At 48.0% G+C, this 27731-nt stretch overlaps 1 protein-coding gene across 5 annotated transcripts in view; it reads right to left on the bottom strand.

Moving 5' to 3' along the window:
• Window positions 1–27731, bottom strand: part of LOC142582503 (uncharacterized) — a 165155-nt gene that overhangs the window by 100922 nt on the left and 36502 nt on the right. The window contains exon 1 of one of the 5 annotated variants that reach the window (XM_075692310.1): window positions 14923–15445. The exons of 3 other annotated variants lie outside the window; for them this stretch is intronic. Coding sequence is in view for 1 of the 2 variants with exons in the window: in XM_075692309.1 (XP_075548424.1) it covers window positions 6520–6587 (68 nt within the window). In the remaining variant the exon portion in view is untranslated. Of the gene's footprint in view, window positions 1–6519; window positions 6839–14922; window positions 15446–27731 lie in introns of those variants that run through there. One more of the 5 variants, XM_075692309.1, reaches the window with a different exon arrangement.

Genomic DNA, 27731 nt, shown 5'->3' on the forward strand with positions numbered 1-27731 from the left:
CCGGCTACGCTCCGCGAACTGTACAGTATCGTGGAGCATCACCTTGCGAGACAAGCACAACGCGCACTCTTACAAACAACGCAAGCACGAGTCACGTCAGGCGTTCGCACAAGATGGCCGAGCTCGGGAACACAACCGTCAGCTCCAACCGAAAAGGCGAGTTGTCAGAGCGCACTCTGTCGGTCGGACTGTCGAAAGCTGCATGCAGTGTGGCAGCTGCTATTACAGAAAGCGTTCGAGCTGCGCCGACCAACCCGCTGCGCGAGAGCGCCGGTTTAACGCCTTTGCGCGAAACAATAGTTAGGGGGAACGGTGCATCATCGACACTCCAGCGTTTCCAAAACGGCGGCGCACCTACAAACGAAGCCGAAACAATGTGCGGGCATGCGCAATCGGCCGCGACATGCAAATGACGCACGAGCGCGCACATGCGAACAGCGGCCGTTGCCCGGACACAGAACTACCCGCGCCGCAAGCGAACTTTCCTTCTCGGGAGCGATTAAAATCGCCACGCTACGTTCGCTGCCAGGCTACGCGTGCGCGAACGCGCATCCACGACATATGCACATTAGCGTACACAAGCGCAGCATGCATGCACGTACGCGCGTATACTGACGAATGGGTCAGCTGCGAGTCCGAGACGTTGCCGCCACGCTGCGTCGCGTGTGCCTAGGAAAGCGCATGTCCCGGCTTAACGGGAAGGTTTTTCTCCCATGCCAGTCCGTAATTACGGCCTAGTTATAACGCTCGCGTGGGCGCCGCCATCTTGTTGGAGCCTGCCGCATACGCGACCCAGTGGACCGTGAAGCGAAGAGCGATCAAGGAAGGCCACATGAGTACGGACCTGGGGGCATTGTATAGGAGTGCATGCACGAATGAGAGAGACAGAAAAACACGCCGCGTGTTGTTGCTGTAGTTGTGTAGTCGTCGTCATTGCTGCTGTTGTAAACAATACAATGACACATACTGCACGCACTACTTACACTACTTCAAACAATATATAGCACGCAAACGCGCTCTGCTAATGACTATACAAGGCAGAGCAGCACTTCAAACCAGGATTCGACGGATGGCCTTCTCGAGACCTGACGGGCACAGAAGCAGTTTTACGCCGCGGCAAGAAACCAACCGAAACGCTTTCAAAAAGCGTTAGTCCTATACCAGGTGCTACGGCATACGTTGGCCTCTTCTCGCCCTGACATGAACACGATCGCCAACACTGCGACGTTCGCGTAAATCCCACGCACAACTCACATTTGGAGTCGTCCAAGCAAGAAACGTGTTAAGTTACTGCAGATTCGTTTGATTTCTCCTCTGCCCTACGTACATAACCTAGAAACTTGCGAACGGTTCAAGCATTGGTTCTAGCTTCCATATAACGCGTCTATATATACGAACTTAAAGTTTATATTGGCGCCTTTCTCCTATAAGAAGGAAAACGAGAGGTGAAAACGAGAGGTTTCTCCTAAGCGCAGGGTAAACATTACCGAAGACACTAAAAGCACTGAAAACAGACAAATGTCGCGAACATCTGCGAAATTCCGCGCGCTAGTAAAGCACAGAAAAGAGTTGTAATGCAGCGAATGGCTGGTCGAACGAATGTCAGGATGACATTGATCTATACAGTCAGACAAATAGCAAACACAATCACTGCCGCTTGTCTTAACTCAGAACAGTTGAATAGCGCGCGCCCTAGTTTATTACACGCAAAAAAAAAAAAAAACACTTCCATAATATCAGCGAAAGTTTTCGATGGGCGTAATTTCCTGCCAAGTGTCAGACTTTACTCCTGCTAACTGTATAGCCCTGCTATAAGAGCCAACCGTTGATTCAAATGAGAAAGGTACAAGGCACGCACCAATGCCCCTAATGTCAAGCACCGTTTGGCTTGCGTGCGGTCAGACTGGAACGGGCGGTAACGCCGCACAGCTGAATCAGAAGCATATGCGCGCTGCCCACGGGCGAGGGGGATGAAAGGTGGGGGGAGCCGTATCAGCTTTCGCCGCGCGCAGCTGCCCGTAAAGCACACACGTCGAGGCTCGAGAGGTCGTTAATTGCGCGCACACTTATGCGCGCGCGCGCACGCGCGCTTTTACGTGGACAACGTGCATTGTACACGTACGCTGGGCAGGCTCGGGTTTCTTCCGCGTGCAGAACCGCAGCGTGCAAACAGGTCGCTCACGCTCGCAAGACCTCTCGGTTTCTTCGTATACGCCACGCGCCAGCTACCGCCGCGGTAGACGAGAACAGAAGGCCCGGGCCGTGACGCGAGGCGAAACCGATGCGCACGACCTCAGCACGCGAGCCCCCTCACTTTCGCGAAAAAGAAAACAGCGGAGAAGAGGAAGGGTGTTGGGAGAGATGGATACACGAACTCCCAAGGGGACCGACCGTTCTCGTGGCGGAGTACATACAGTGCGCGTGTGAGCCACCTTACCGCCAAAAGCAGCGAGATCCCACCACAAGCTGAGGAGCAGTGGCTGAGGAGCAGGTCTGGGATGCGGAACAACGGCTGTGCGTGGATGCACCGGAAGAATGCTCAATGTGTGCGGAAGAGCGGTTGTCTTCAACAACGCACCATCCGCTTCGAGACGGCTAACTTTTGGTACCGCGAGAGTAAACCGCCCCTGTGAGGATTGCTTCATCCGAGGGTTCCGGATCTGAGGGCTCAATACGCGGTCACTTAAACAAATGGTGGTTATGGTACTTTCAGTGCCTCGACGTTGACTTACGGGTCGCCTGGAATGTGCTTTACGGTCTAGGCGCGAGACCACCACCCTTTGTCGTTCTCTGTGGATTGTTGCACGTGGGTCCTGCTGCACGATTTTCAAAGCACGCTGCTCTTCGTGCTCTCGAATATCTGCTCACGCGGGCTCACAGTAGTATACTAAAAACACTACGGATGACAAAGAAAATAGCAGGTCACCAGACTATGACTCTCCGATTTCCTTAACGAGACGCTAAAGAACAACTGTAGATCAGCCTATAGTTAACTTCTGTGGACTCGATACACAGGAAGCATGACAACGCGCTTACGTATATTTCGTCGAGCCGGTCGAGCAGGTCAACAAACCCGCCCCGATGCTCCCCGAGTTCGACCTGGTAGCGTTTATGTGAACTCGACTACCGGACTTAGGCACCACAAGGCGACTCGCACCGATTTTGTCAGTTTCATGCTAAAGTAGCTTCTGCAAACGCTCTTACACGCCGCTGAGCTTGATCCTGAATGGAGTTTTCGCACCTTTGTCTTTAACAAGATAGATAGAGTGTGTGATTGTAGAAAGGAAGAGGCGTTACTTTCCACAGCCCTCTAGGCACCTTGGGGAAGGGGAGGGCGGGACAATTAAGAGGAAAGAAAATAGAGAAAGTCGTCGCAGTAGCAGGACCCATGGCTGACAGCGCGCCAGCTAGCAGGCGGCGTATTTACAGGTGGGACAACAGTCCCGTTATAATCCAGGAACCTGAGGAGATGCCTCAATGCGGAGCTGTGATGCCGGCCTGGGAATAGAAGTTGCGAACCCGAGACCGCAGGAAAGGCCAGACGCTAAAACGACGTGGAGAGAAGCCCTCTCCTTCGAGTAGGCGGGGCGGAAGCAGAGCCGGTGCTCATCAATAGCTTCTCCACTAACACACGTGTATACATAGAAAGACGGAGAGCAAACCATTTGGTAGCACATTTGCTGCGACGTACAAAAATGCGCAGCGCACAGCGTTTTGAATATGATCAAGGCGGCAATCGTGGACGTACGAAATGCAACTCTAGGTGTCGGATATCGCTGCAAACGTTCCCAACGCCCATGCGTTCATCGCTTCCGTCCCTCGCCTGTCCCCTCTCCGAGCTACTCATCCCTTGTCCGGCCCGCAGACGCCGCCGGCCATGGTGACCCCTCAAGGCCCCGACCGACTCGCTCGCGTGCGGCCGAAATCCACTCGGCGGTCACGACCTGGCCGCCAGTTTTCACTTGAAAGCGAGCGAGCGAGTGACGGCTCGTGGTTATTCCTCGCACGGCCTTCGGTCAGCCACACGCTGACTTCCGGCGCTGTGTGCGTCCACCCGTTCTCCCTCGCCGCCTTCGCGCAGTGAACGCGGTCACAGCGAGCGAGCATTGTTCGGCTGACGCTGCACTGAATCCACCCGCATTACAACGCCCCCTCCTCAGTCGCAGCGTGATGATGCATGCACTTGGCGCCCAGCTACTAGCCCGTGAAGGACCTCCGCACTGCTCGAAGGACCATCGCGTAGGCGCTGTCTCACTAAAACCGTTCAGCGTTGCAGAAGCTAGAGCTAACGTAGTCAAAGTCTCAATATGCACACAGAGAGAGAGTGAAAAGTGTAAGTGAAAAAGCAGGCATGTTAACCGGGACTGAGCTCGGTTGGCTACCCTGCAACAGGGGAAAGATAAGGGGAAGGAAAATATTAAGAGATGTAGAGAAACTATATTTGAGGTGCACTGGACTCCTCGACGTTTTTTGAAAGTCAGCGCTGTCACAGACAGAAGCCGAGTCCGGTCGACCTCGAGAATTCCAGCCGCGCTCTTGCGGCCTTCTGCAGCCGTGATGTGCGAGACAACGTTGGTCCCGAGATCATGTCCAGCGAGAAAGGTCTTCCGTCTAGATCGTTTAACAAGGTGCAGAAAGAAAGCCTTCCTTCATCTAATGACGGGCAGTGTGGCTACCTACCGGCACGTATGAAAAGGGTCATTAAATCTTTATGAAAACACAGCAGTCAAGCGCTCATGAAAGCTCAAATTTTGGACGAAGGCGTATATATTTCACTCGTCTTGCATTATGAAGTGCCGGGTTAACACGTCACATCTGCTTCCCCTGTTCTTCCTTCCTTTTTTTTTCATTCGTCTTTTCTTATCCATAAAGTTGAATAAATGCAGAAGTTATATCGGAATGAATACGATATAAGTGTTTCTCCTGCAGGAGTAAACAATGTGTTTCCATAAAAGTGGGAACAGGTGTTTGCGTGCGGCCCACTCTTAGGAGAGCACATCTCTTCAGTACTAAACTCGGCACTACTTCAGCAAGTATTCTGTTACGTTTGGTGGGTAAACAAGTGGCCAATATGATGCCGTTGCACGGACATCTCTACCAACAAAATACTAGTGCGCAGGCCTTCATGTCTAAATTGGGTTGATATGAGTGCTCTGATTGAACGTTGATGAAATGTTTACTGAGCGGCCCTGTAGAAACAGATTCGTCATCGACCAGTGTCTGTGTGGCAACCACAGCACGGATGCGCAGGATAGTCGCATTGGCTTCACCTTTGGCGTCATCCTCGGCTCCGTAGCAAGCCAGCATTGCGCTATTCTTTCGCCCGATGATGTACAGTCAATCGTTCGACGGAAAACAGTCTGTTCAAGTAAAACCATCGTTATGAATAAAGCAGGTTAGTCACAACACTAAAGATGTCTATGAGGTTTCGAGATACTCAAAATTTCACTGTTCACTATGTGGGTTTCGAATATCTAAGAGTGATGATCTGCGCTATTCAGGCTCAGAAATGAGCCGGCTCTAGCCTTCACAGCGCTGCACGTATTTATACAGACAGATTGCATAGGCAGGGACTGAAGTCATCACTGTGCAACAGAGGGATGCGTCTCGCACCGGTGCAGTCTTACAATGCATAACAAGGGCTTAGTCGTGTGCCGGAGAAACGACCGAGACGACCCGCTGTGAGCTGCGCGGGTAGCCGTCTACTCGGGCAAGCCAACGAGAACCATTCGCGCTTGCCTACAAAGGAAATGCCGCAACAATAAATCGAGCGAAAAAGAAAAGTTAATGAATAAAAGAAGAAGGTGTACTACGCGTTCGGATAGGACTAGTTGCGATCGGACACCTTTCGCGCGCAGCCAAGAATTTTCGCTGACCGGTTCAAATCCCGCGAATTCCCGGTGGCGTACGCGATTTACCCCCCCCCCCCCCCCCCCTTGTGCATCCACACAACGACCTACTCAGTAACTCGTGGGATGGAAGGCACCGAAACACTGTTTCGAGGCCGCAACAACACTAAGAAGTCCGTATATACTGCGCACTGGGTGATGGATGGCAGTGGCAGAGCAAATACCCCATAAGTACGACTGCTGTACTGCCCGCCGCCGTTGCTACTACTGCTACTGCTGGCGACAGGTGTGGTCGCAGCGGCTTCCTAGAAACCTGCTCGCTTTCTTGAACTGCGCGGCGTTTTGCCCGCCTTGCCGAACAAAGTGGGCGTGCACACGCTTTATCCGCGGATTGAGGCCGCGCCTGCAGCGTAGTATACTGTTTCCTTTTTTTCATTTAAAGTGCATAAACGCTCCGATATACGGCACACTTTTCACACGTGCGGCGTTCATTTGTTTGTTCTGTCCTCCATGTAGGGGCGCTCCTATATTTTACTTAAGGGCAATAAAGACCCCTCTCCCCCCCACCTCCCCTCTCTATCTCTCCTAAAGGTAGGGCTAACAATTGGGTGTTTCACGCTCGATGCACTCAGAGGCACGCTTTCCGTGAAAATGCGCATTGGTTACGTACCCTGGAATATGTTTTGGCCCGAATGGACACCAGGCCGTCGTAGCTAGATGTTCCAGGGATGAGGTCATCAAGGACGCCGAAGTTGCGAACCGCGAGCACGCGTGAAAACAAAGCTGCGGCGCTGTGCTGCAATCCACCTCCTGTATTTCAAGAAGCTCGGACACGACTATCGGCACGATGCAACGGCATCGGGCTTGTGACACCGCACTCACGGTAGAATTTGCCCTCAACGTATGCAGGCAAGCAGTATAACACTGCGCTGTCCAGCACTTGTTGACCTTAAAATACGATACAAATAGCAGGACACCCGCAGCATCTCTAACGTCATTCGGAGCATCACAGCTACGTATAATGGTGACGCACGGAAGGCGACTTGTTCGAGACAAAACTCAGTGCGACGTCGTTAACACGAAGTTGCGTCACACTGCTCGCGTTGTAGCGGCGACGCTGAACGGAACAAAGGGGGACGGGGGATTGTGAAATCGAGACGAGCTGGGCGTTACGGTTACGTCACAACATGGTTCCATATTAGAGGGAGCACTCGGAAGCTCTGTCGACTTATTGTTTCGAACTCATGAAGAAAAGCCGCACTGTATGTTGTACAGCACAGAGGGAGCTGTTATGTGCAGAAATGCGGCGTTGCTTTATAGAGTGAAGAGACATATGCGATACTGCATGCAACTCGCGTGTCCTCGAAATACGCGAGAAAAAAAAAAAAAACATCGTGTACTCACTAACATGGCAAAGATGCATGGCGACACAATGGAAGCGAGATTCTCTCGCAAGAAACAGAGAGCGAGAGAATGGGGAAGGAAAGGAGGGGGATCTATACTGAATACTGGAGAGGCTAGCCTGCAGAAAGCTGAAGGTGCGCAGCAACTATCCTGCCCTATGTCTCCCGTATTATCGCTGCTTTCCTGGATAAAAGAAGACGGAAAGACCAATAACGAACAATAGTAAACGTCAATTATCTCCTGCATTCAATATTATGGAGGGAATATTCTTTACCATGCGTACAGGTTGGAAAAGGCACATGTTGTGGCACATAAAAAAGCGACACCGTATCTGTAAACTGAACCGCGTCCTACACCGGAAACGTTTACGGTGCTCCCCTTCAGTTCAAGTGAGCGCGAAGTCCATATATTACGAAAACAAAAATAAGGCAGGAAGAAAGACCCAATGCGCCTGCACTTATAGTAATGCAGACACAGTTCTTGAGACGCACCCATAATGGACGTCATTAATGGGTTAACGAACGCTTACAGCTGCACAAAAGACATGCAGCGTGTACTTGATACTGTTAGTCGATGCTCCCCTGGTGAGCTGACAGGCGTGGTGCTTAGCGTTTCCCGATATCAAAGAGGCCATCAAAGTGTACTCGCCTTGTGCACCCTTATTATTCGCCATGAAAGTTGCAGAAGTACAGCAGCGCAGGAAAGCAGAACCTCAACTCGCGTACAACAATTATATTTCAACTGAGTAAAACGGAAACGTCGTTGGCATTCTAACTGCAAGCCTACTGAACTTAGATAATCAATAACTTAGTCGTGTGGTGTCTGTCACCTTAATCGCTCACTAAAAGCTTGCAAATATACAAGTGACGGGCTTCTTTATAGCTACGCAAAATACCGACGCATTAGCTTTCGAGGCCCGCTCCCCAAGATCTAACTTTGATTCCCAGGTCAAAGTTACACGTACGTGAAGCTTCGCGCGGTTTATTACGCTATCACGTATTGGACTACACATTTGCGAAACAACCCATGTTATTTTAATTCTGGGGCTTTACCAGCCAAAAACACAATCTGATTATGAGGCATGCCATAGTGGAGGGACTTCGGTTTAATTTTGACTACCTGGAGTTCTTTAATGTGCACCCAATGCACGGTACACGGGCGTTTTGGCATTTCGCCCCCCATTGAAATGCGGCCGCCGCGGCCGGGATTCGATCTCGCGACCTAGGGCTTAGCAGCGCAACGCCGAAGTCACTAAGCAACCAGAGGTGGGTCAGAATCAATACACCTCGGCTCTTAGCGAATTATTTGGCTACCACGGCCTCATCACGACGAACTAGTGTTGCTACTTCAGCGTCAAGATGACGATGAGCCCATCATTACAACGAAGCTTTTACAACAAAGCGCCCCCCCCCCCCCCTACAACACACACATCACCACTTCACTCTATGCGTGGACGGCTCTCTGGCCGAGTGAATTGGGTCGATCCAGGAGACAGTGTAGACAACGGTAATGACTTGGCAAGGGCCGATTCTGATACCCTGCACGACGTGTCTCCTCGCAAGTGTGCTAATGTGAGTTGTAACGCAGGCCATTTCTGGAGTCGGCACAACGCCACGTCACAGCACCCACGTGCTTCATAGTGTTAACGAATACACGACTAACCGACAATTATACCAAACAGCATATCACAGAAGGTCTACCGGGAATCTATCGCCTGACTTTGACAATCACCCTCGTATGGTTTTGTGTCCAAATTTACTTTCTATAGAAGTCATTATTTCGTTCCACACTTTGGGAAAAAATATCTCGAAACTGTTGTCATCCTGGCGATTCATTTCAAATGTACATGCGTCTTGCAAACTCACCGGCTACAATTCGCAAACTGCAATATGTGCCGTGAAGTAATTAATTAAGAGGTAAAATAGTGCGTTTTTCTTTAATTAGCTGAATACGTGTTTAGATTTATCGTGCTAGTAATGCCCGCCTCTTCGAACAATCTAGCTCCCAGGGCAAGACTTATTCTATCTGCCAGAGCCGATGTCAATGTGCGCTGCAGTGCGACCCGATTTCCAGGATGTTCCAGGATTCCGGAAAACTGAAAAAATCATCATCCCGTACATGTGCGCGAAAGAACGGAACCGTTTTCCTACGTAGACGTTGGTATACCTGCACCACACTATGCGACGAGGACGATCGAGCCGCATGCAAGTCCACCCGCCCACACCGTGTGGCCGTAGAAGGATTGTAAAGGTCGGCGTGATTCACAGCCACTGCTTCGGACGACATGGCCGGAGCGCGCCACAGCCCACACGACAGAGACGGCGTCGTTATAGCCACGCACGTGTCCTATGTACCTTGAGGTGGGCGCGAATGCACAGCTACTGCGGGAGCCCACGAGTACGGCTATGGCGCAAGGTGATCACACAGCCGGCGCGAGATGATGCGCCGGCGGCTCGCGAAATATATGTCCCCGGCCTCGTCGTAGCGACGAAACGTATACCACTTCGCTCGTCGAGTGAGTGTACTCATAATTTGCGTGATCAGTGGGGTCTGTATATGACGCCTAAGCGTTCGCGTTGCTTTAGCATGGTCGCGGCTGTTTTATCTTATTTATTACAGAAACCTGAAGAGAGTGACAGAAAGAGAAACGAGATGCGAAGGGCAGTGAGGTTAACCGGAAGACAAGCATTCCGTTTCCTACCCTGCAGAGGGGAAGTGGTAGGGGGAGACAGAAAGGTGAAAGACAGGTACAAGAGAGAGAGAGAGATGCTAACACCGCTGCGCTTTTTTGAAACCTGTATCATCACACAGGCATTATTGCAGGAGATGGCTAAAAACACATGCAAAAAAATAAAAAAGAACAACATCAGATTTGCCTAAATATACAAGATGCGGTGCTGAGAGGTCCAGTATGGCGAATACATACGCAAACAAATGCAAATCAATGCGTTAAATTTTAAATCAGATTAAGTTTCTCCAATTAATAATCGTCTATTCCACTGTACCCACTGTGAGAAACAGGCCGATTCGCTGCTCCCACATGTTGCGCCGATTAAGGCCACGAGATATGCCGCGGCTACATGATCGCCGATTCTTTAACCATTCGCTTCTATCCCCTTTCTTAGGGTTGCAGGCCGACTACCACGCATGACAGAGGCCGGCGGATAAAGCATCGAGCGTGAGACTCGCGTCTCCGAGATTACGAGTGTCCAAACGTGTAACGTCTTACTGCGGCTGTGCCGGAGTACCTGTGCGAAACAGCGAATCGGCACTGCGCCTTAGAAGCAAGAGCGATCGGTGCACCACCGGTGCAGAAATGCGGGCAAGAATGCGGGGATAAGCTAAACGCAGTTGGTTTCGAATGCGTGCATTCGGCCTATATACACTAACTATAGTATAGTACCAGGATGCGGATGGAGACCACTTTGAGACATCCGAGTGTATGTTGTAAGGCCTCAGTGCTGCTGCAGAATGTTGTTCAGATGTCTACTTGCTCCGGCAGAATATTACCACGTGCCCCCCTCCCCCTCTTCCCCCCACCACCATTTATCTTCTCCAGCACAAGTTCTGGGCAGAGTCCCATAGAGGCCGGAATCCTACAGGAGTGGCATATATGGATGTGCAATGAAAGTAAATAACAGTATTAGAAAGACTTCTTTTTCATAAGACCTTCTGGAATGGGATGTATGGAGTATTCCTAACCGGACACACGGAGCTTCAGCGGACAGTAAGAAAGCAGCACGTCAGCAACGAGCTCCACCAAGTGGGTTAAAGCATTTATGACTGACGAGCGTGGACAGCTGGCGCCAAGAATGCACGGTGTAAAAGACGGCACAAAGCGCGTCTGCTCGCTAGCAAGGACGCTCAATGACCTTGGTTCAGAAATAAAGATAAGGACGAACAGTAGCGCAGACCACCTGGCTACTATCACGTGGGAATCCATTCGTGAAAACTGGGCGTACTTACTGCAAGCACCGGCATTCATACAGAAACTGGCTGCAGGTTTCAGGCGGGTGAACCGATCGACAGCGCATTTCCGCCGTTCTTGTAGATGGCGAACGAGTCATTCAGACGGCCTCCCATATGCTTAATTACCGCTTACAATGCCTCTCAACAATTCAAAGAACGTATATATGTTTGCATGTGACGTTTAAGTATTCTAAGAGCGAAATGTGGAAATCGTTTGAACTACATTCGGCTACCCTCAGTAACCTTTATAGCCCGGCCCCTGCCTCCACCTTCCACACAGCGAATTTTTTTCGGCAGTATCGAGAGCGAAACGGAAATAGAGAGATAACAGGGAGGTTAGCTAGAGTAAGTTCCGGCTGACAACCCTGTAGTGAGAGATAGGGCGAAAGGTATCGAAGGCAAGAGAAAGAGAGACTTGTAAGACCTGTGGAAAAGAAGGAAGGAACGCTAACGATAGAAAAGGAGATGCGATAGAGCAAGAGAGAAACTTGCTAAATATGGTTGATTAAACGGAATGTTACATTTTGGCGGCAGTCACAGTTTTCAGCCATGTCATGCACCATTGACCGAGATGAAGATGATCATCTATTGGCTAGCCTCAGAATGTAACCTGTTATGGACTGGGAATAAACAGTTTAAAGAAATGTAAGGCAACTCGATTGGAATCAATCCGGTGGTAAGCCGAACAAATCCAAACGTATGCGATCGTCTGTGACTACAGAAGCAAGACATTTTTTTTTAATTGCACGTACGAGTGGTACGAGACAGACCTGTACTTGACTCTGAAGTGGCAGCCACAACACGCATTACACCGAGAATACCGCCGATCCCGAAATTAACAAACTGCAATCTACAGCTTCCGGCAAAGGCAGCGCCGAGGCAATCACTTTGTCCCCTCTGTGCCCGGGTTTCTCAAAGAAGGACGGACCTTGACGAACACGCACACTTATAACACGGGCAGACACACACGCGCGCATCGCGCTACCCGCCCACAAAATTACACAGCGCCGCAGCAGTCTCCTCTCGCTGCCGGCGACACAGCAGCCTGCGATCGAAGAAGCCGGCCGCACTGCATCGTGCACACGCTGCCCCGGGGCTACCGCTGAAACGTGCCTGCACGCTAGACGGGCCTTTAATCGATTCCGGCACTGAAACCATTATTCCCTCTCCTCCTCTTCCTTTCGGCTTCACGCACTCGTCCGCGACTGACGTTACAGCGGCGCGACTCACACGGTGACCCGGCTATATATGCTGGGTCCATGCCACCGCGGTATGGCACGTCATGCTCCCTTCCATCTACATGACCACACATCAAGGCAGTTTCAACAGAAGAGGGCACATCTGGACCGAGACATCAGCACGGAAGTGAAGACAACGTACACGTGTTGTCAGAGTGTTGTGCTTACGGTCATTCTGCAACCGTCCAACTATAGTTGGTGTAGAGCGGTAGTGTTTTCCAAGTGTTATCCGCGGACTCCAAAGCGTACTTGAGAGCGTTCGCGACGTCCGAGGACAGCGCATGGAGTGAGATCGAGTGAAGCGAGACGTTTGGCGAAGCAGCCGCGAGCACTATACCCTTATCTGCGTGAAATTGCGTTATACGCTTTGACTTAATGAAAAGAAATATGATTGACGCAGAGCGGTACACGCGCGGCTTCTTCCATCAGGTCAGCATCGGTGCTTCGATCACGCGACGTCACCACTATCGCTAATAGGAGACCGCGGGTGGCATATCGTGGGCCTCCCCGGTCGAGTGCGGAATCCCGCCATCGTGGAGTTCCGCCAACAGCGCCAAGGCTCTTGAAACGTTGTCACCTGTCAATCGGGAAACAAACCGAAGAGACGTTAGTCGAGTCAATAACCGAACACATGACGTCCTGGTCCTGGGACTGTCGCTGCAACATCTAAGCTGTGAGCTCATCAGCGCCAGGGTGTGTTCGGACGAGGCACTGCACGCTTTCGAAACGCCCGGAGAACGTTGAGGAAAGAACCCCTTGAAGAAATTTCTTAAGAAATTATGAGGTAGATATCAATGTGTCATTAAACCGTGGAGCAGCGAGAAGGTCGGTATAATGATGGTCGTGAATACCAAAGGAAAAAGAAGCCATTCCGCTGGACGCGGGTGTTTCTGTGCGCACGTTTGTGAGAGGGTCAACGGAGAGGCAGTTAGGCATTTTGTCGCAGTGCATGCACGCATATGACGACGACGGCCGCATACAGCGCGCGCGTAAACGGCGGATAGATTAATAAGAATTTCCTGCTTCGCGAGACTCGTACTTACGTATTCCCTCCGCCCTTCCCTATCCGGCTGTTCAAATGTCACGTGGTCACCGATGTTGGCAACACGAAAATGTTGAGTCCGGGTTACGGAAGTTAACGCTTTCTAGCTGGAATATATGTAGCCATAACTAGAATCACGCACCTTGATTGGTCACAGCCGTACATCGCTTAAACTTGTTTCGCATGCCGCCACGGCTCTTTTGACTCGTGCGCTTTCATATCGTGTTCACTCGTACGCAATAATATGCAAAGCCTCGCATGGACGTATTTTCTTTCAATACTTCCCTGGTTTCATAATGAGACAGTGGCGCAATAAATTTCAGCGAGCAAATGCGTGTATCCATTCTTCTTTTTTTTTTTTTTTTCAAGACGCCGTGTGCAAGGTGTCTCCCACTTCCCTGCTGTAGCAAGAAGGCCGGGACAATGAAACGAATCTATAAGCACATGCGTAATGTATCTCTCGCTCTCTGTAGGGATAAAGATATATCTGACAGCACGATACCTCTCGCACACAGTGTACAGTCGCTTACTGTACAGCTAAACAAGCGGGACTGACGTGCTGGACGACCCGTCGCGATTCTCCTTTCTTCGGTGAACTTCGGGCGTGGCACAGCAGAGCCGTCGCATCTCGCGAGAGCCATATTGGAGCGAACATACAGCAAACGTGAAACCAAATTAACGCAACAAGAATGCAAGGAACAGTGCCGGAACCTTGGAACAAATAATTAGGTCAAAACTATGTCATGGGCGCGCCCCTGTCCCCCTATACAGGAGGAAGAAGAAAAGTATGCACATAACCATCAAGCGAACGAACATGCGGTAGCGTCCAGGTTACAGTGCTGCCCTCCCAACGTAAATATTTGATGAATCACCTGCGTATGCGTGTGATCCCGTCCTGTCTACAAAGTCTTCGTCGTCAGGTACGCGCGCGACTTGCGACCTTCGCTTACAGCGGTGCAAGAACGCTTGCTAACACACTTCGCCAGTCGCCGAATCAACGCAAAATATAATGGAAGCATTCAAAGAATGCATAGATGAACGAGCCTCTATACCTGCGCAGAATAAGCGGCAAACGCAGCGTAATATGTATGGTAACCTAGCAAACCGCCATGATAATTAACATTGCTGTTGTGCCTTTATTAAGGAAAATAGCAGTATCGTTCCCTGTCACGGCTTGAGGCAGTTACGTTCTTTGCTCTAAATTCCTCTAAATCTTGTTCGTGCGCCCAGCCACGAAGATGAGAATTCCGTATTCGCTTACCTTGGCATCTCACCGAGAGAGAGAGAGCAACGACACAAACCAACATCCATCGCCATACAGCCCCCGACAACGCCTGCCTGCCGCTGACAGCGTTCGCAACACATCGCCTCGCTATGACACCACCCGGACAATGAATGGCACAGTAGTGAACGCACGTACCACGGATCTCCACAGGTTGTCGGTTCGCCCTAGGAGTGTTATCCGCGGGTCGCTCTTTCCGCACAGGCGCCGACGTCACACACGCGAGCCTCCGGAGGGAGGTCGAAGCGCCGGGCCCGAAAATGCGTCGCACGGTGCCGACGATCAATAACACGGCCGAGAGCGGAGCACAGAGCGGCGCAGCATCCGAGCGCGGCTTCTGCATCCACGCTGTCCCTTCTCTCTCTCCTTCCGGACGCCGGCAGGAGTCGGCCACTAATCGCCACAGGAAAGCACGCGCCGGCGTCGGCAGCAAGCACACGGCGGTCACAAGATCGCGCGCACCAGGCGCGAACAAATCACGTCACAAGCGGTGAACCGCTTCGGCGACGGTCTCGCAAAACTCGAGATGCGCGTCCCTTCCACTGCTTTCAATGGGGAGGGCCGCGCGGCAAAGAGAGGAGCGGCGGCCCGCACAGCCTCCCGTCTCGCTCTTTCCGCCGGCCGGCAGAGCAAAATGGTTTCTCGCAGAACGCGCAGTGAGGGAGCGGTGAGAGCGGCTGCGAGAGGGTGACGCCGAAAGAAGGAGACGACGTAATCGCTGGCGATGCCGGCGGCGCTTGGCGGCGCGTCGCGCTACTAGCGGGGAAAAGCATCGCCGCACGTGGTTTGCGCGGCACCGTTCAAAAGCTCGTTTCCGTCAGCCGTTAGTGAAACTACAGTAGGTGACCCTCGTTTAAAAGCACCTGGTATAACCCAGGCACCTGACGGCACCATCACATTAAGTTGGTAGGACCATTAACGAATGAATCTCGTGCAGTACAGAAGAGTCAACTTGCGCAGCCAATGCCCCGAAGCCATGTACCGCATAAGTTCCCGTACGTATGTACATAGCAGCGACAGCCAAATATTTTCGTTAAGAATCCCGGCTATCGTTACGCAGGGAAGTGTCAATAAATGAACAGCAAGATAATAAAGAGGCAATGGAGTTACAATAACAGAAAATGACAACCACTCCACTCTGTGAATATGGAATGGCAGCGAAAGCTGACGACAGTCAAATCTCTCAAACGAAAAAAAAAAAAGTGATTTCGCTGCCATCTTCACAGAGCGTAATGGTGTCGCCATTTTTTGCATTGCGAGTCTGGCGCCGTTGCTCGTTTGAGGTGCCCGGGCTCGCGATTGTCGTTTTTGTTCAGCATCGCGGGAACGTTCGTTCATCGGTGGTCGTTTCGCGCCGGCGCCGTTCACATTCTCGTTACAATTCCCTCCGGCGCTCCTCGTACGTATGTTGTTCTTCGGGTGTACGAACTATACGCGTCCGCCCTAACGATAGCGCAGCTGTTTTTAGCGCCGATACTTTTCCTGCTTATGTACTCCGATGACCTTTACGTCATGCAATTGTTCACGGCGAGCGTTCTAATCAGTTCCGCATTTTGACATCTGCGCCGCCGTACTATACCTGTATAGGTTTATTGGAAATCGCTAAGTCCGTTTCTGTTGCCGGAATCCGAGAAAACTACGGAAGGTTAGTCATATACAGCTTTCGCTGTAAAATACTGTTGCTTACAAAACACTAGTATAGTTACTACACTACGAAACAGTACACTACACGTTGATATTAACTATATAGATTATGTGGGATAATGCTCTTCTAGAATGGCGACTGCAAGACACAGCTACAGGGCTCTCAGAAAGGCAATGTATCAGCAATTTATCAGCTCCGCCTCAGAAATGTATCAGACTTCCTTAAAAAAAAAGATAAGAAAACAGTCATCGGGAAAAGATCTTCGCATTACTCCACAATAGCGGCATACCTTAGTCAGGATTACTTGGCGGTCGAAGAAAAAGGTTGTCTTGCAAGTTGGATAGTGGTATACGCTATACAGGGTCCATTATGAAAGTGATGCGCATGATTTTATTATGACGCGACTATTCATGGCAGCGCGGTAAAACTGGTCAGGAAATGTGGCGAGAGTTCTGCCCTAGACATGTCCACATTTGCGGTACATGAAATAGTGACCGAGGATCTGCAAACGCGCAAGGTCTGCACGAAGCTTGTGCCGAAAGTGTTGACGGAAGATCAGAAAGAACTTCGAATTTTGCGCTGTCAAGAATTGTTGGATTTGATTCAAAATGAGCCAGACTTTCTTAACTCTGTCGTAACCGGAGACGAATCCTGGATGTTCGAGTACGACCCAGAATGGAAAAGGCAGAGCAGCGAGTGGAATACAAGATCATCACCCCGCCCCAAGAAAGCGCGAATGAGCAAGTCTCACACCAAAACAATGCTCATTGTATTCTTTGACGCCCGAGGAATCGTCCATTTTAAGTTTTTACAGCAGGGAGAAACTGTCAACTCAGCCGTTTACCTGGAGGTGCTCAAGAGATTGAAACGCCGGGTCGCGCGCGTGAGGGCTGACATGTTGACAGACACGGTCAAGCTACACCATGACAATGCCCCCAGCCAGACGTGCTTCATCGTTACCAACTTCCTGCCCCGGAGCAACACCCCAGTGGTCCCCCATCCGCCATACAGTCCCGACTTGGTTCCGTGCGACTTCTTTTTTTTTCCCCGACTGATGAGAGTGCTGAAAGGAAAGCAGTGGGAGACCGTGGAAAACATCCAAAAGCATGTCACAGCGTTCCTGTGAGACATTCCCGTCGAGGACTTTCAGGGTGCCTTCCAGGCGTGGCACACATGTCTGCGCAACTGTATTGATGCAGGGGGAGAGTATATTGAAGTATTTTAACCATTTGTACAGGTCCGGTAAATAAATCTATATTTCCCAGAAAATGCGCATTACTTTCATAATAAACCCTGTATATAATGCACTGAAAAACAATGCTGAGTGGTGTATCATGTGGCGACGTGCCAACTGCGCTAAGAAAAGCTTCCAAAGGAGTTGCTTTGTTACAGTTGTGAGATACAGATTAACAGTGATGATTAAGAGGCTGGCTTGGTAATCATTCGGATACGTTCCCACTCGCTACTGCACTCGAGTTGGCTAAGAAAACTCCGAATAGTGGTCGCCCTTGAAATTGTCGCGTCATAGCAGCACGTGTCAGGCGCAAGCCTGCTTATTTGTCTACGTAACATGTAGCCCAGTGTCCTCGACTTCAATAATTTATGTTGCGCATGCACCCTTCTCACAGTCGATGGTGGGCGCACACTTCTAACCAAGCAGCATCGGTTACACAACCTTCTTGCATGACCCTGATCTCCCCTTCCTCTTCTCTTCCCCTTTTTCATCTCTCCTCTTAGAGCGGGTGGCCGTGGAAGGCGTTTCAGAAGAAAATTGCTATATGGCGCACTTTTATTTCTATCTGTGTGGTGTTCATAAATGTTTACACGATTAATAATCATACAACTCTGTTTCCGTAGTGGTCGCCGTAATGCACGACGTGCAGGTGTCAACACACATCAGCCCTCACCCGAAGACATCTGCGTATGCAGATGGCTTACACTGAGGCTGTCGACGAGCCTCCATGCTGGCTAACCACTATCGCGGCGAATATCCGCGTGCCCAATCCGGTACGCTTATCTTATCTTCGGCAACGCAGTGAAGGTCGTGCGGGGTTCACCAATATGCTGGCCGTGACGTCACGCCCAAGCCCAACGAAAGCTACTAAGCTTCGAGCCGTGCTGTGGCATTCGAGAAAACGCGTGAAGACGTCCTAACGAGTTGCCATGTGCATGCACAGACACGCACAACCAGAATAATGTGATAGTGAAGAGTGAACACCAGGATATGCCAGGTATCTCTGTTTATTCTTTTTTTTTTTAAGCGCCACCAAACGTTTAAACATTGCCTCTGGCAGATAGCACAGTTCTATCCCTTCAGCTAAATTACTCGATGAGGCGGCCATTACTTCAAGGCTAAATCAAGATGCTTATTTGAACAATTAGCATACTTAAACGAATTAGCTTCTTTAATTCATTACTTTACCGCACATAGTTCAATTCACGACTTGTAACCGGAGTATACCATATATATAGCCTCATTGTGGCCGATGTAGCCCAGGAATTGCAGCCTCATCGAGTAATGTAGCTCAAGGGTTAGAATTGTGCTATATGCTACAGGCAATCTTTAAAAATTTCGTGCTGCTAAAAAGAGACACCATATACAAGGGACATAGGAGGATATGAAGTTGACGGTGGCTAGGAAGACACGCTGGGAAGGACTGGCTCCTGCCTCTTTTTCTGCAAAAACGCAGTGGACAGTTTCGTTAAGGCCTGCAGATTTTCGAAAAGTCAACAGCACTATCGTAGCGCGCAACGTGCGGGTGGTGCCTAAAGGGGCTCTGAACCACTTTTTAGGGGAGATATGCATTTGAAGGCAGAATAGGCTACTTCAGAAATATCTTGCCGCAAAAAGTACGTCAATGCGTTCAGCAGAAGCGGAGTTATTGGCAATCAAATACGCCCTCCGCGGTACTTCCATTCTAGCGATGGAAGAACGCAAGAAAACGGATTCTTGCGACCATCGGAAGTACTTCCGTGTATACTTCCGATGGTCAGTCCGGCGGAGTGCATTGAGCTGAGCTGACGCATTTTTGCTTTGCTTGTCTAGGACTCGGATTTTGCTACCTGCACATCGACAATAATTGAAGCTGAGGATGCCTTCTACCCACGCGGCCTGAACGGAGCCTTCAAGCAACGACAGATTATCCGTCAACGAGGCATGGAACTACGTCACGCGGAAAGCAGCCAGCTACTTCAATTGTCCTGGCTCAACCACGCTTAAAAGCGGCAAACTTTTGGCTACCGGTTGCAGTCCGGCGCAGTGCATTGGCCTGCGCTGACGCATTTTTTGCTTTGCCTGTCTAGGTGAGGCTGTCCTTTGTTGTTTCATATTTTAGTATATTCTTGCTCCGCCGGACTGTACCTGTGTTTCACATAGAAAATTCTGACAATAAGTGTCTTGCTTGCATGACTTCAATTTCTCTAGATAGCCGGTACTTAAAATGTGCCGACTGCAAACATGCTTATCATACTGCGAAGTGTTCGGGGCGTATCTAAAAGAAACTTGAAACAGATGAATCATGATAAGCTGCAAAGATGGTCATGTCCAACCTGTGCGACGAGAAAATCAAAGCTCGCCAGCGCAAAAAACGACTCTGATAATTCGGGTAATCTGGACGTTCAGCCGTTGGCAGACATCATGGCTAAGCTTGACGTCATCCTGAGCCGCATAGATGCTATCGAGAAAAAAAGAGGAAGAGCAACTGGCGAAGCATGAAGCCACTAACAGTAGGTTTGAAGCGCAAGGAGCAACAATTCAGGAAATGGAGACATCCCTTGGACTACTGCCATGTAAATACGACGACATTAAGGAATATTGAATTCCAAGGAAATGAAATTAAAGAACTGAAGAAAAATAATACTAGTCTAGAAGAACAGTTAATGACAAAGTGTGCTCGCCTTTCAATGATGTAACAGGATGTGGATAGGCTAGATCTGTACTCTAGGCAAAATAGCATAGAAACACACGGTGTCGAGGATAATGGGCGCGAAGACTTAACATGAGTTTTGCAGTCTATCGCTGAGAAACTCGATCTTTCTGCACCACCAGATCAGCACTTCCCAGAACTAAAACCAAATCAAACACTGCAGCTCCAATCCTAGTCCGCTTTGTTAAAAGTGAGAGAAAAGTGGACTGGTAAAAGGTACAGTCTAAGGAAAGAAGGTATTTTTATCAACGAAAATCTTAGTGCACGTATGAAGAAACTGCTCTGGATGACCAAGGCGCGAAAGAGAAAAAATACCGCTTTGTCTGGGCTCGCAATTGGCGAATATATGTGAGAAAGCAAGAGGGTGATTCCGTTATTCGAATAGACAAGGAAGAAGCTCTAACCAAATTGGTGTGAAATGACTGAGAACGTTAACTTTGTAAGTGATTGGGTGAAAAGGAAGACGGAACGGGCGAGTGAAAAGTCTAATGATCTCGTTCTTGAACTAATACATATCAATGTGAGGAGCTTACGGAAACATTGGGACACGCTACAGGCGTATTTGGAAAAAGCTCTGTCGTCCCTGCAGATTCTTATCTGGACGGAAATTAACGATACTGACCCCGAATGTTTGCACTTCTCATTAACGGGCTTTCAGTCATTTCCACTATGTAGGAAAAGCCAAAGAGGTGGTGGTGTGCTCTTTTGTAAATAATGATCGGTTATGCGAGGAGAGGCAGGCAGATTTCATTGAAGCACAAGTAATTGCTCTAAATATTACAAAAGGTGATGACTAACGGTTGGTGTGCACAGTCTGTACAGACCACCAAACAAAAGCACAGATGTCTTTCTGGAAAAACTCTCACGCTTCCTGCGTGCCCAAGTGTCAAAGCAACAAGTTATACAACTAGCTGGTGACTTTTAATTTAGATGTCTCTAATGTAAACAAACCGGGAATGACAGAATACCTGACATTACTAGCAAGCTTAGAACTGGAAAATCAGATGCAATGTTACACACGTGAAGAAATCTTAGGCAATCATTTGACAAAAAGCTATATTGACCGCATCAATACAAAAATGTGTAAAGGCAGTTCCTTTGAGTGTGTAATTAAGGAAAAAGTAGCGGATCACTATTCTGTTGCCCCAGCCGCTTTGGAAGATGCGAACCAATACAGCCAACAGTTTTCCGAAAATTCTGAACAGCGCTTATGTTGATAAACAAATAAGGTCTTTTGACTGGGACAGACTAATATTCACTGACCATTTACAAAGCTATACGAGCTTTTGGTACAAAGCTTTTCTGACATTTACCGCAAGCCCCAAAGGAAAATTAGGCTCGAGCGTAAAAACCCCCGTAGCCCCTGGATCGATAAAAAAATCCCGGAAGTCTGCTGCATTAAAACCAATATTCAGAAAAAGCTGCAAGAAAAACCCGATGATAAGATTACAAAAGAAGAATTTAGACAAATTAGAAATAAAATTACAGGGAAAATAAGAGTAGCTAAGCGTTTAAACACTTGCAGAAATTTTCTGCGTCCCACTACGATTCCGAAAAAACCTGGAGTATAGTCAACACGGCTTTAGGAAGACCTCCTAGGCGTACAATTGACAGTGCAATAAAAGAAGCTTTCCCGAATATGGAAAACAGAAAACTGGCTGAAGATTTTAATAAGCACTTCGTTGAACTGGTGATGAAGTTACTTACACCCAGTGCATCGGGTTCCGCACGTAACACAACAAATAACTTAAACATTCATTCTGCTCACTTACCCTCTTATCTCAGAGACTGAACTCTGGAATATAGTCGGGAAATTAAAAATGACGAAATCGCCTGGCTACGATGGCATTAGAATAAGGGATATCCTTGTGCAAAAGCAATGTTACATTACATCATTAACGAAGCGCTAAAGACAGGCCATATTCGTAAGAAATTGAAAATCAGCGTAGTAAAGCCCCTTTTTAAAAAAGGTTCACGAAATTCTTACAACTATAGACCAGCAGCTATCCTTTCGTCTATTGTTTGTACTCTTGAAAAATGTGTTCATACTATGATGTAATTCTGTCAAAAGTATGATCTATTAAGCCAGGCTCAACGTGATTTTCGCCCTGGACAGAGCACAATTCACCTCTTAGAAGATTTTAATGACTTTATCTGCGCTGAAATTGGTCGGAACCATATTGTTCTAACACTTTTTATCCACCTTCAGAAGGCATTAGATACCATCAATCATGAACTTCTACTACATGAAAAAGAATTATTGTTTCAGATCACCGTACCTTTCATTCTTTCATAATTATTTCAAATAACGAAAACAGTGTGTAAAAATAGAGGACTATTATAGTACGTTGCTAGATATTAAATTAGGAGCACCTCAAGGGTCCCTTTTAGGACCCCTCTTATTAAACATTTATATTAATGAACTAACCAGCTTACCGCTCCAACCCAAGCTGTACTTGTACGCAGATGACCCTGCCCTTGTACTGCCTGGGACATCTTAGGGTAGCAAACCGGTTGAGCTAAACTGGTTAACCTCCCTGCCTTTCCTTCTCCACTTTTTCCTTCCTTCCTTCCTTCCTTCCTTCCTTCCTTATAGCGAACTCGGAGATGCATTTCAAACAGATACAGAATGTGTGCTTTCTTGGTTTTCTCTTAATACAGTAGTCATTAACAAAGCCAAAACAAACCTTATATGTTTAAACAATCCACATAAAGTCGTAATAAATTTCAAGCCAATTTATTTGCACCACACATGCTTTGGGAATTGTTCATGTATCCCAGTGAAGTTAGTAGATAGTGCAAAATATTTAGGAATGACATTCGACAAAACACTGTCTTGGAATATCCATATAGCGGAAGTCGCAAAGAAGGTAAGAACGGTTTGTGCTTATCTATATTCTCTGAGATCGTTATGTGATGCATCTATAAGAACAATAGTTTATAAGAGCTTAGGCGAGTCGATAATAAGATATGGTCTTACCTTATACGGCTCGGCATCTATATAAAACTTAAATGTGTTAAATAGTATTCAAAGAAAAATTGCCTCTACCCTGTCATACGGAACACAATTTCATAGTGAAAATGCATCATTTAGCATGAATCGTTTCGACATATTATCCATAGAGAAGCAGTTACTATTTGAAAATCTGCGTAAACATTATTTATCTGGTTCTTTCAAAATGAAACATATAAGAACACAGAAGTTACGCAACACAGAAATGTTTTATGTACCTTCAAACTTTAACAAATTTGAAATCAATACCACACTCACCTCTGTTCGGCAAATTAAGCAATTCATACGGTCATTTGTGCAGTCAATTGAATGAATCCACATGGTCTCCTATACTGACCAGTCTATAAACAGTTATTTGTGTGTAAAAAAGCATCTTCTATTATATTTTTTTATGTATAATGTAGAAAAACTATAATCTCGCGTTTATGCTCTGTCATTGTGCAATGCCTCGTTTCCTGCTTCGCTGTTTAGCGACATGCAAATGTTGTACTTCCCCACCTATGTTTCCTTGAGATGTGAACGATATCTGCTTCTAATACTACGCTTAAATGCTTAATTTGCGCGCTGTGTGTAATAATTGTGCAGATGTACCGACTCGCCCAGCTAGCTGCCGTATACTCTAATCTGTGCATGCCTCTGCACTGATGCAACAACGCTGTACTGTCCAGCCGCGCTCACGAGCATTAATGCTTAAACAAACTGGCCAGGCACGTACCCAGGAGGGGGGGGCGCCTCCCCCCCACCGAATTTAGGTGGCATACCCCCCGCCCTCCTCTCCGCCCCCCTCTCCGCCCCCCTCTCCGCCCACTCTCATAGATTCGGAGCCCGTGCGATTAACTCGAGATGCGTTCAGTTGTCGCCACCTATTCAACGGTCACGCGCATTACTGTTGCTTCGTTAGTCCAACCTTCTTTGTTTAGACTGATCCAGGGACCAGGAAAGGGATGCGGTTCGTTGTCAGCTGGTCTGTATGCACGAGAAACGAGTTGCGGGCGGAGAAAACGCCAGTTGCGTTTAACTTGTCCTTTTGCTTCATTATTTCCTGGAGTGACGGCTCGCCGCGACGGTGGCAGATCCTCAGAACGATATACCCTCGATATGGGTTAGAGAAGGCGTAGAATAAAATATTGCGGAACAGCGGCCATCATCAAACCCTGCAATAACCCTTAAGAGGAAGCTTTAGCTCGGGCCCAACTCCGACACGGCATATTCAAATACATGTAAAACGCAAAAACGATTTTTTGAGATAACCCCTGGACTGATTTTAATAAAATTTGTTCCATTTCAGAGAGAAAGTTAAATTATAGTGGCTGTTGGAAGCGGAAATTCGATTTATGGCCTGAATTTTGTGAAAGAGATTTTCAAAAATACGGAAGTTCAAAACAGAAAGACGCGCGAAGTTTATAAATTAATAGCTCTGCATGAAAAACAGATACCGCAGTTCTGTAAATGGCATCCATTAGATCATTCAAAGCGAACAAATACGATACGTCAATTTATGTCTTACGTGAATTTGTTGCGTCGTGTGCAAGGGTTCAGCAAAAGCCGTATTTCCATATTCCTGAATTTTTTTAGATTCATCTGTAACATGTAAATGTTGTCCCCTTTAGATGTAACATCAGATACAATTCACAGAATTCTGATATTATTTTTCTTTGCTGAGTTAGAGCGTTGTAAACTTGATAGTTTCGTTTTCTGATTTTTTTTTTATTTTCTGCCAATTTTTAAATAAAAAATTGACAATCTAAATCAAAAACTGGAAGCCAACAGTCACTAGATATTAAGTTTCTCTTTTAAATGCAACAAACCCCCTCAAATTTCGTGCCGCGGTTGCCGAGAAAAACGAATTCTCCATTTACATGTGTTTAGCTAGGAGCATCCGAGCTAAAGGTTCCTCTGAAACCCATAAGCAATATGAGTGTCACCCATTACCTCGTCTAGCTTTTCCCTAATTGTACAGCACTTTTTGTGCGAAACTGGCAACTGCAAACAAGAGTCCCAAGGAGTTGAGAAATTAAGCATCTACTAAGGGAGAGAGCCAAAACAACAGCCAAACAGGAAGAAAAAGCCAGAACTAACAATTAACTTCACCTAACAATCACCTTCACATAAACAACCTTAACGGTTGTTTATGGAAATATTTATGGATCAACATCATTTTTTTAAAAAGGAAGTAGACGGAAAAAGGAAGTGGAGAACAGTCCCATGTATTCTGAGTGACGCTTCTACAGTTATCGTTCGAGACGCCTTACGTATCATCACTAACAATCACCTCATCACTAATCATCACTAACAATCAGCTTCACATAAACAACCTTAACGGTTGTATATGCAAATATTTATGAATCAACATCTTTTTATATAAAAAGGAAGTAGACGGAAAAAGGAAGTGTAGAACAGTCCCGTGTATTCTGAGTGACGCTTCTACAGTTATCATTCGAGACGCCTAACGTAGCCACTTCTCTGCTTTGTTTATGCAGGTGTTTTTCTAACCTTCCGCGGTGGGCGTAGTCTAGAATCGCAGCGTCCTGCACCCTACGCGGTTGTACGGAACTGGCAGCCTCGCATCGTTACGCAACTTCCCAAATAACAATACGAGTCGGTTGTGGCACTTAACTTGCTAGAGCAGTAAACGAGGGATCCAAAAGAACTGTGATTGTTCCGCAAATGTATATTCCTCTATAATTCTTCCAGAGCTAATTAAAAGAACGCTGCTATAGTCGGATACAACTCAAGCCTACAGTGAAGCCCCGCCCACGCCCTCATAACCGCCAGCCACTGTTCCACCGCGAGGCTGCAGATAATTCGTACTTCAAACTTTTACTGTTACCCAAATCAGGCGGTAACCACAAAAATAAAATTATTAGCGCGTAAATTTATACGTTTTCTCTCGCCTATTATGGAGGAATGGCGAATGCCTAATTCTTTATTGAACTGAAATAAAATGCTTGCTTCGCTTCAACTATGCGGTATATTGTCAAGTTGCACTTCAGTAGGCAATGAAGTTTCATGATTAAGACGGGCTCAGCAGTGAAATTAACTGTACCGCAGGCTTTTTAATATTTAATTAATTAATCATGGAGTTTTACGTACCGAAACCACGAGGCCTGCTGTAGTGGGGGACTCCGGAAATTCAGACCCCCTGGGGTTCTTCAACATGCACCTAAATCTAAGTGCATGGGTGTTTTCGCATTTCGCCCCAATCGAAAAGGCGGCGGCCGTTGGCGCGATCGGGATTCGATCCCCCGACCTCGTGCTTCGCAGCCCAACATCATAGCCACTAAGGAACCATGGCAGGTAGACTCTTAGAGTGAAATGCTCAGACTCCATACACTTTGTCCATGTCTGTTGCACACTTCATTCTTTACGTCGATGAAAAGAGTCTTCAAGAACAGCAGACGCTCCGGAGGTATAATGTACGCCGCCATTTTGAAAGCACCGAATGACGACGATTTTGTTTGCTTCTGTGAGTGGCTGGCGGAGTAACACAACCCCGCGTGGGCCGCATGTCTTGGTCGACAATAGCTGTTTTTTTTTAAGTTATATGCTACCATAGAAATATTTATTTTGCACTTTCGCTTTTTTAATTGTTCTTGGCAGTGTTCTTCCTGCGCTTCTTTCCTGCGCAAGTCCATTTGATGTGGTTCCTTGTTGGCCTAGTAAATGAGAGGTGTAGCTCACAGGCGTACCTGTGAGATACACCTTATTTAATTTCTCTTTTGCGGGCTTACGCGTCTTTATGGCGAATGGCGAGCGTTATGAGCATTTGTACTAGTAAAGGTACCCCCCCCCCCATTTGCATAGAAAAATTACCTTGGGTTGCCCCCCCCCCCGAAAAAAAATCCTGGGTACGTGCCTGAGGCTGGCTATTACAATGTATGTTTACCTGGCAATAAAATTATTATTATTGTTGTTGTTGTTGTTGTTGTTGTTGTTGTTGTTGTTGTTGTTGTTGTTGTTGTTGTTGTTGTTGTTGTTGTTGTTGTTGTTGTTGTTGTTGTTGTTAAATCACTTGCACTGTTAAGGCTACGGAGGAGCGAGGCGTGCCCACAAAACTCCGTCTACTGAACCATTACCGTGGCGCGCAGTGCGAACTCAATTTTGGATGTTAACGTAGACGCCACCACTTCCGAATTTGGCGCCTACACGACGCGTCAAACGTAAACCAAACGCGGCCGCGGTATCTACGCTACGTACAGCAGGCCGCAGCTCCATGCATGCAAACGCAGTGCGTATGCGCAGCAGCGTCTGCATTGTACACGACAGGGCTTGAGTGCGTGTTCGCGCGCTCATACGCACCAATTTGACCATACGTGTTACGTGGTGCGCGGTGGCTTTGTACTTCACCAGCTTGACGGACGGA

The sequence above is a fragment of the Dermacentor variabilis genome, chromosome 5 (genome assembly GCF_050947875.1).
Source record: "Dermacentor variabilis isolate Ectoservices chromosome 5, ASM5094787v1, whole genome shotgun sequence".
Taxonomy (NCBI): Eukaryota; Metazoa; Arthropoda; class Arachnida; order Ixodida; family Ixodidae; genus Dermacentor; species Dermacentor variabilis.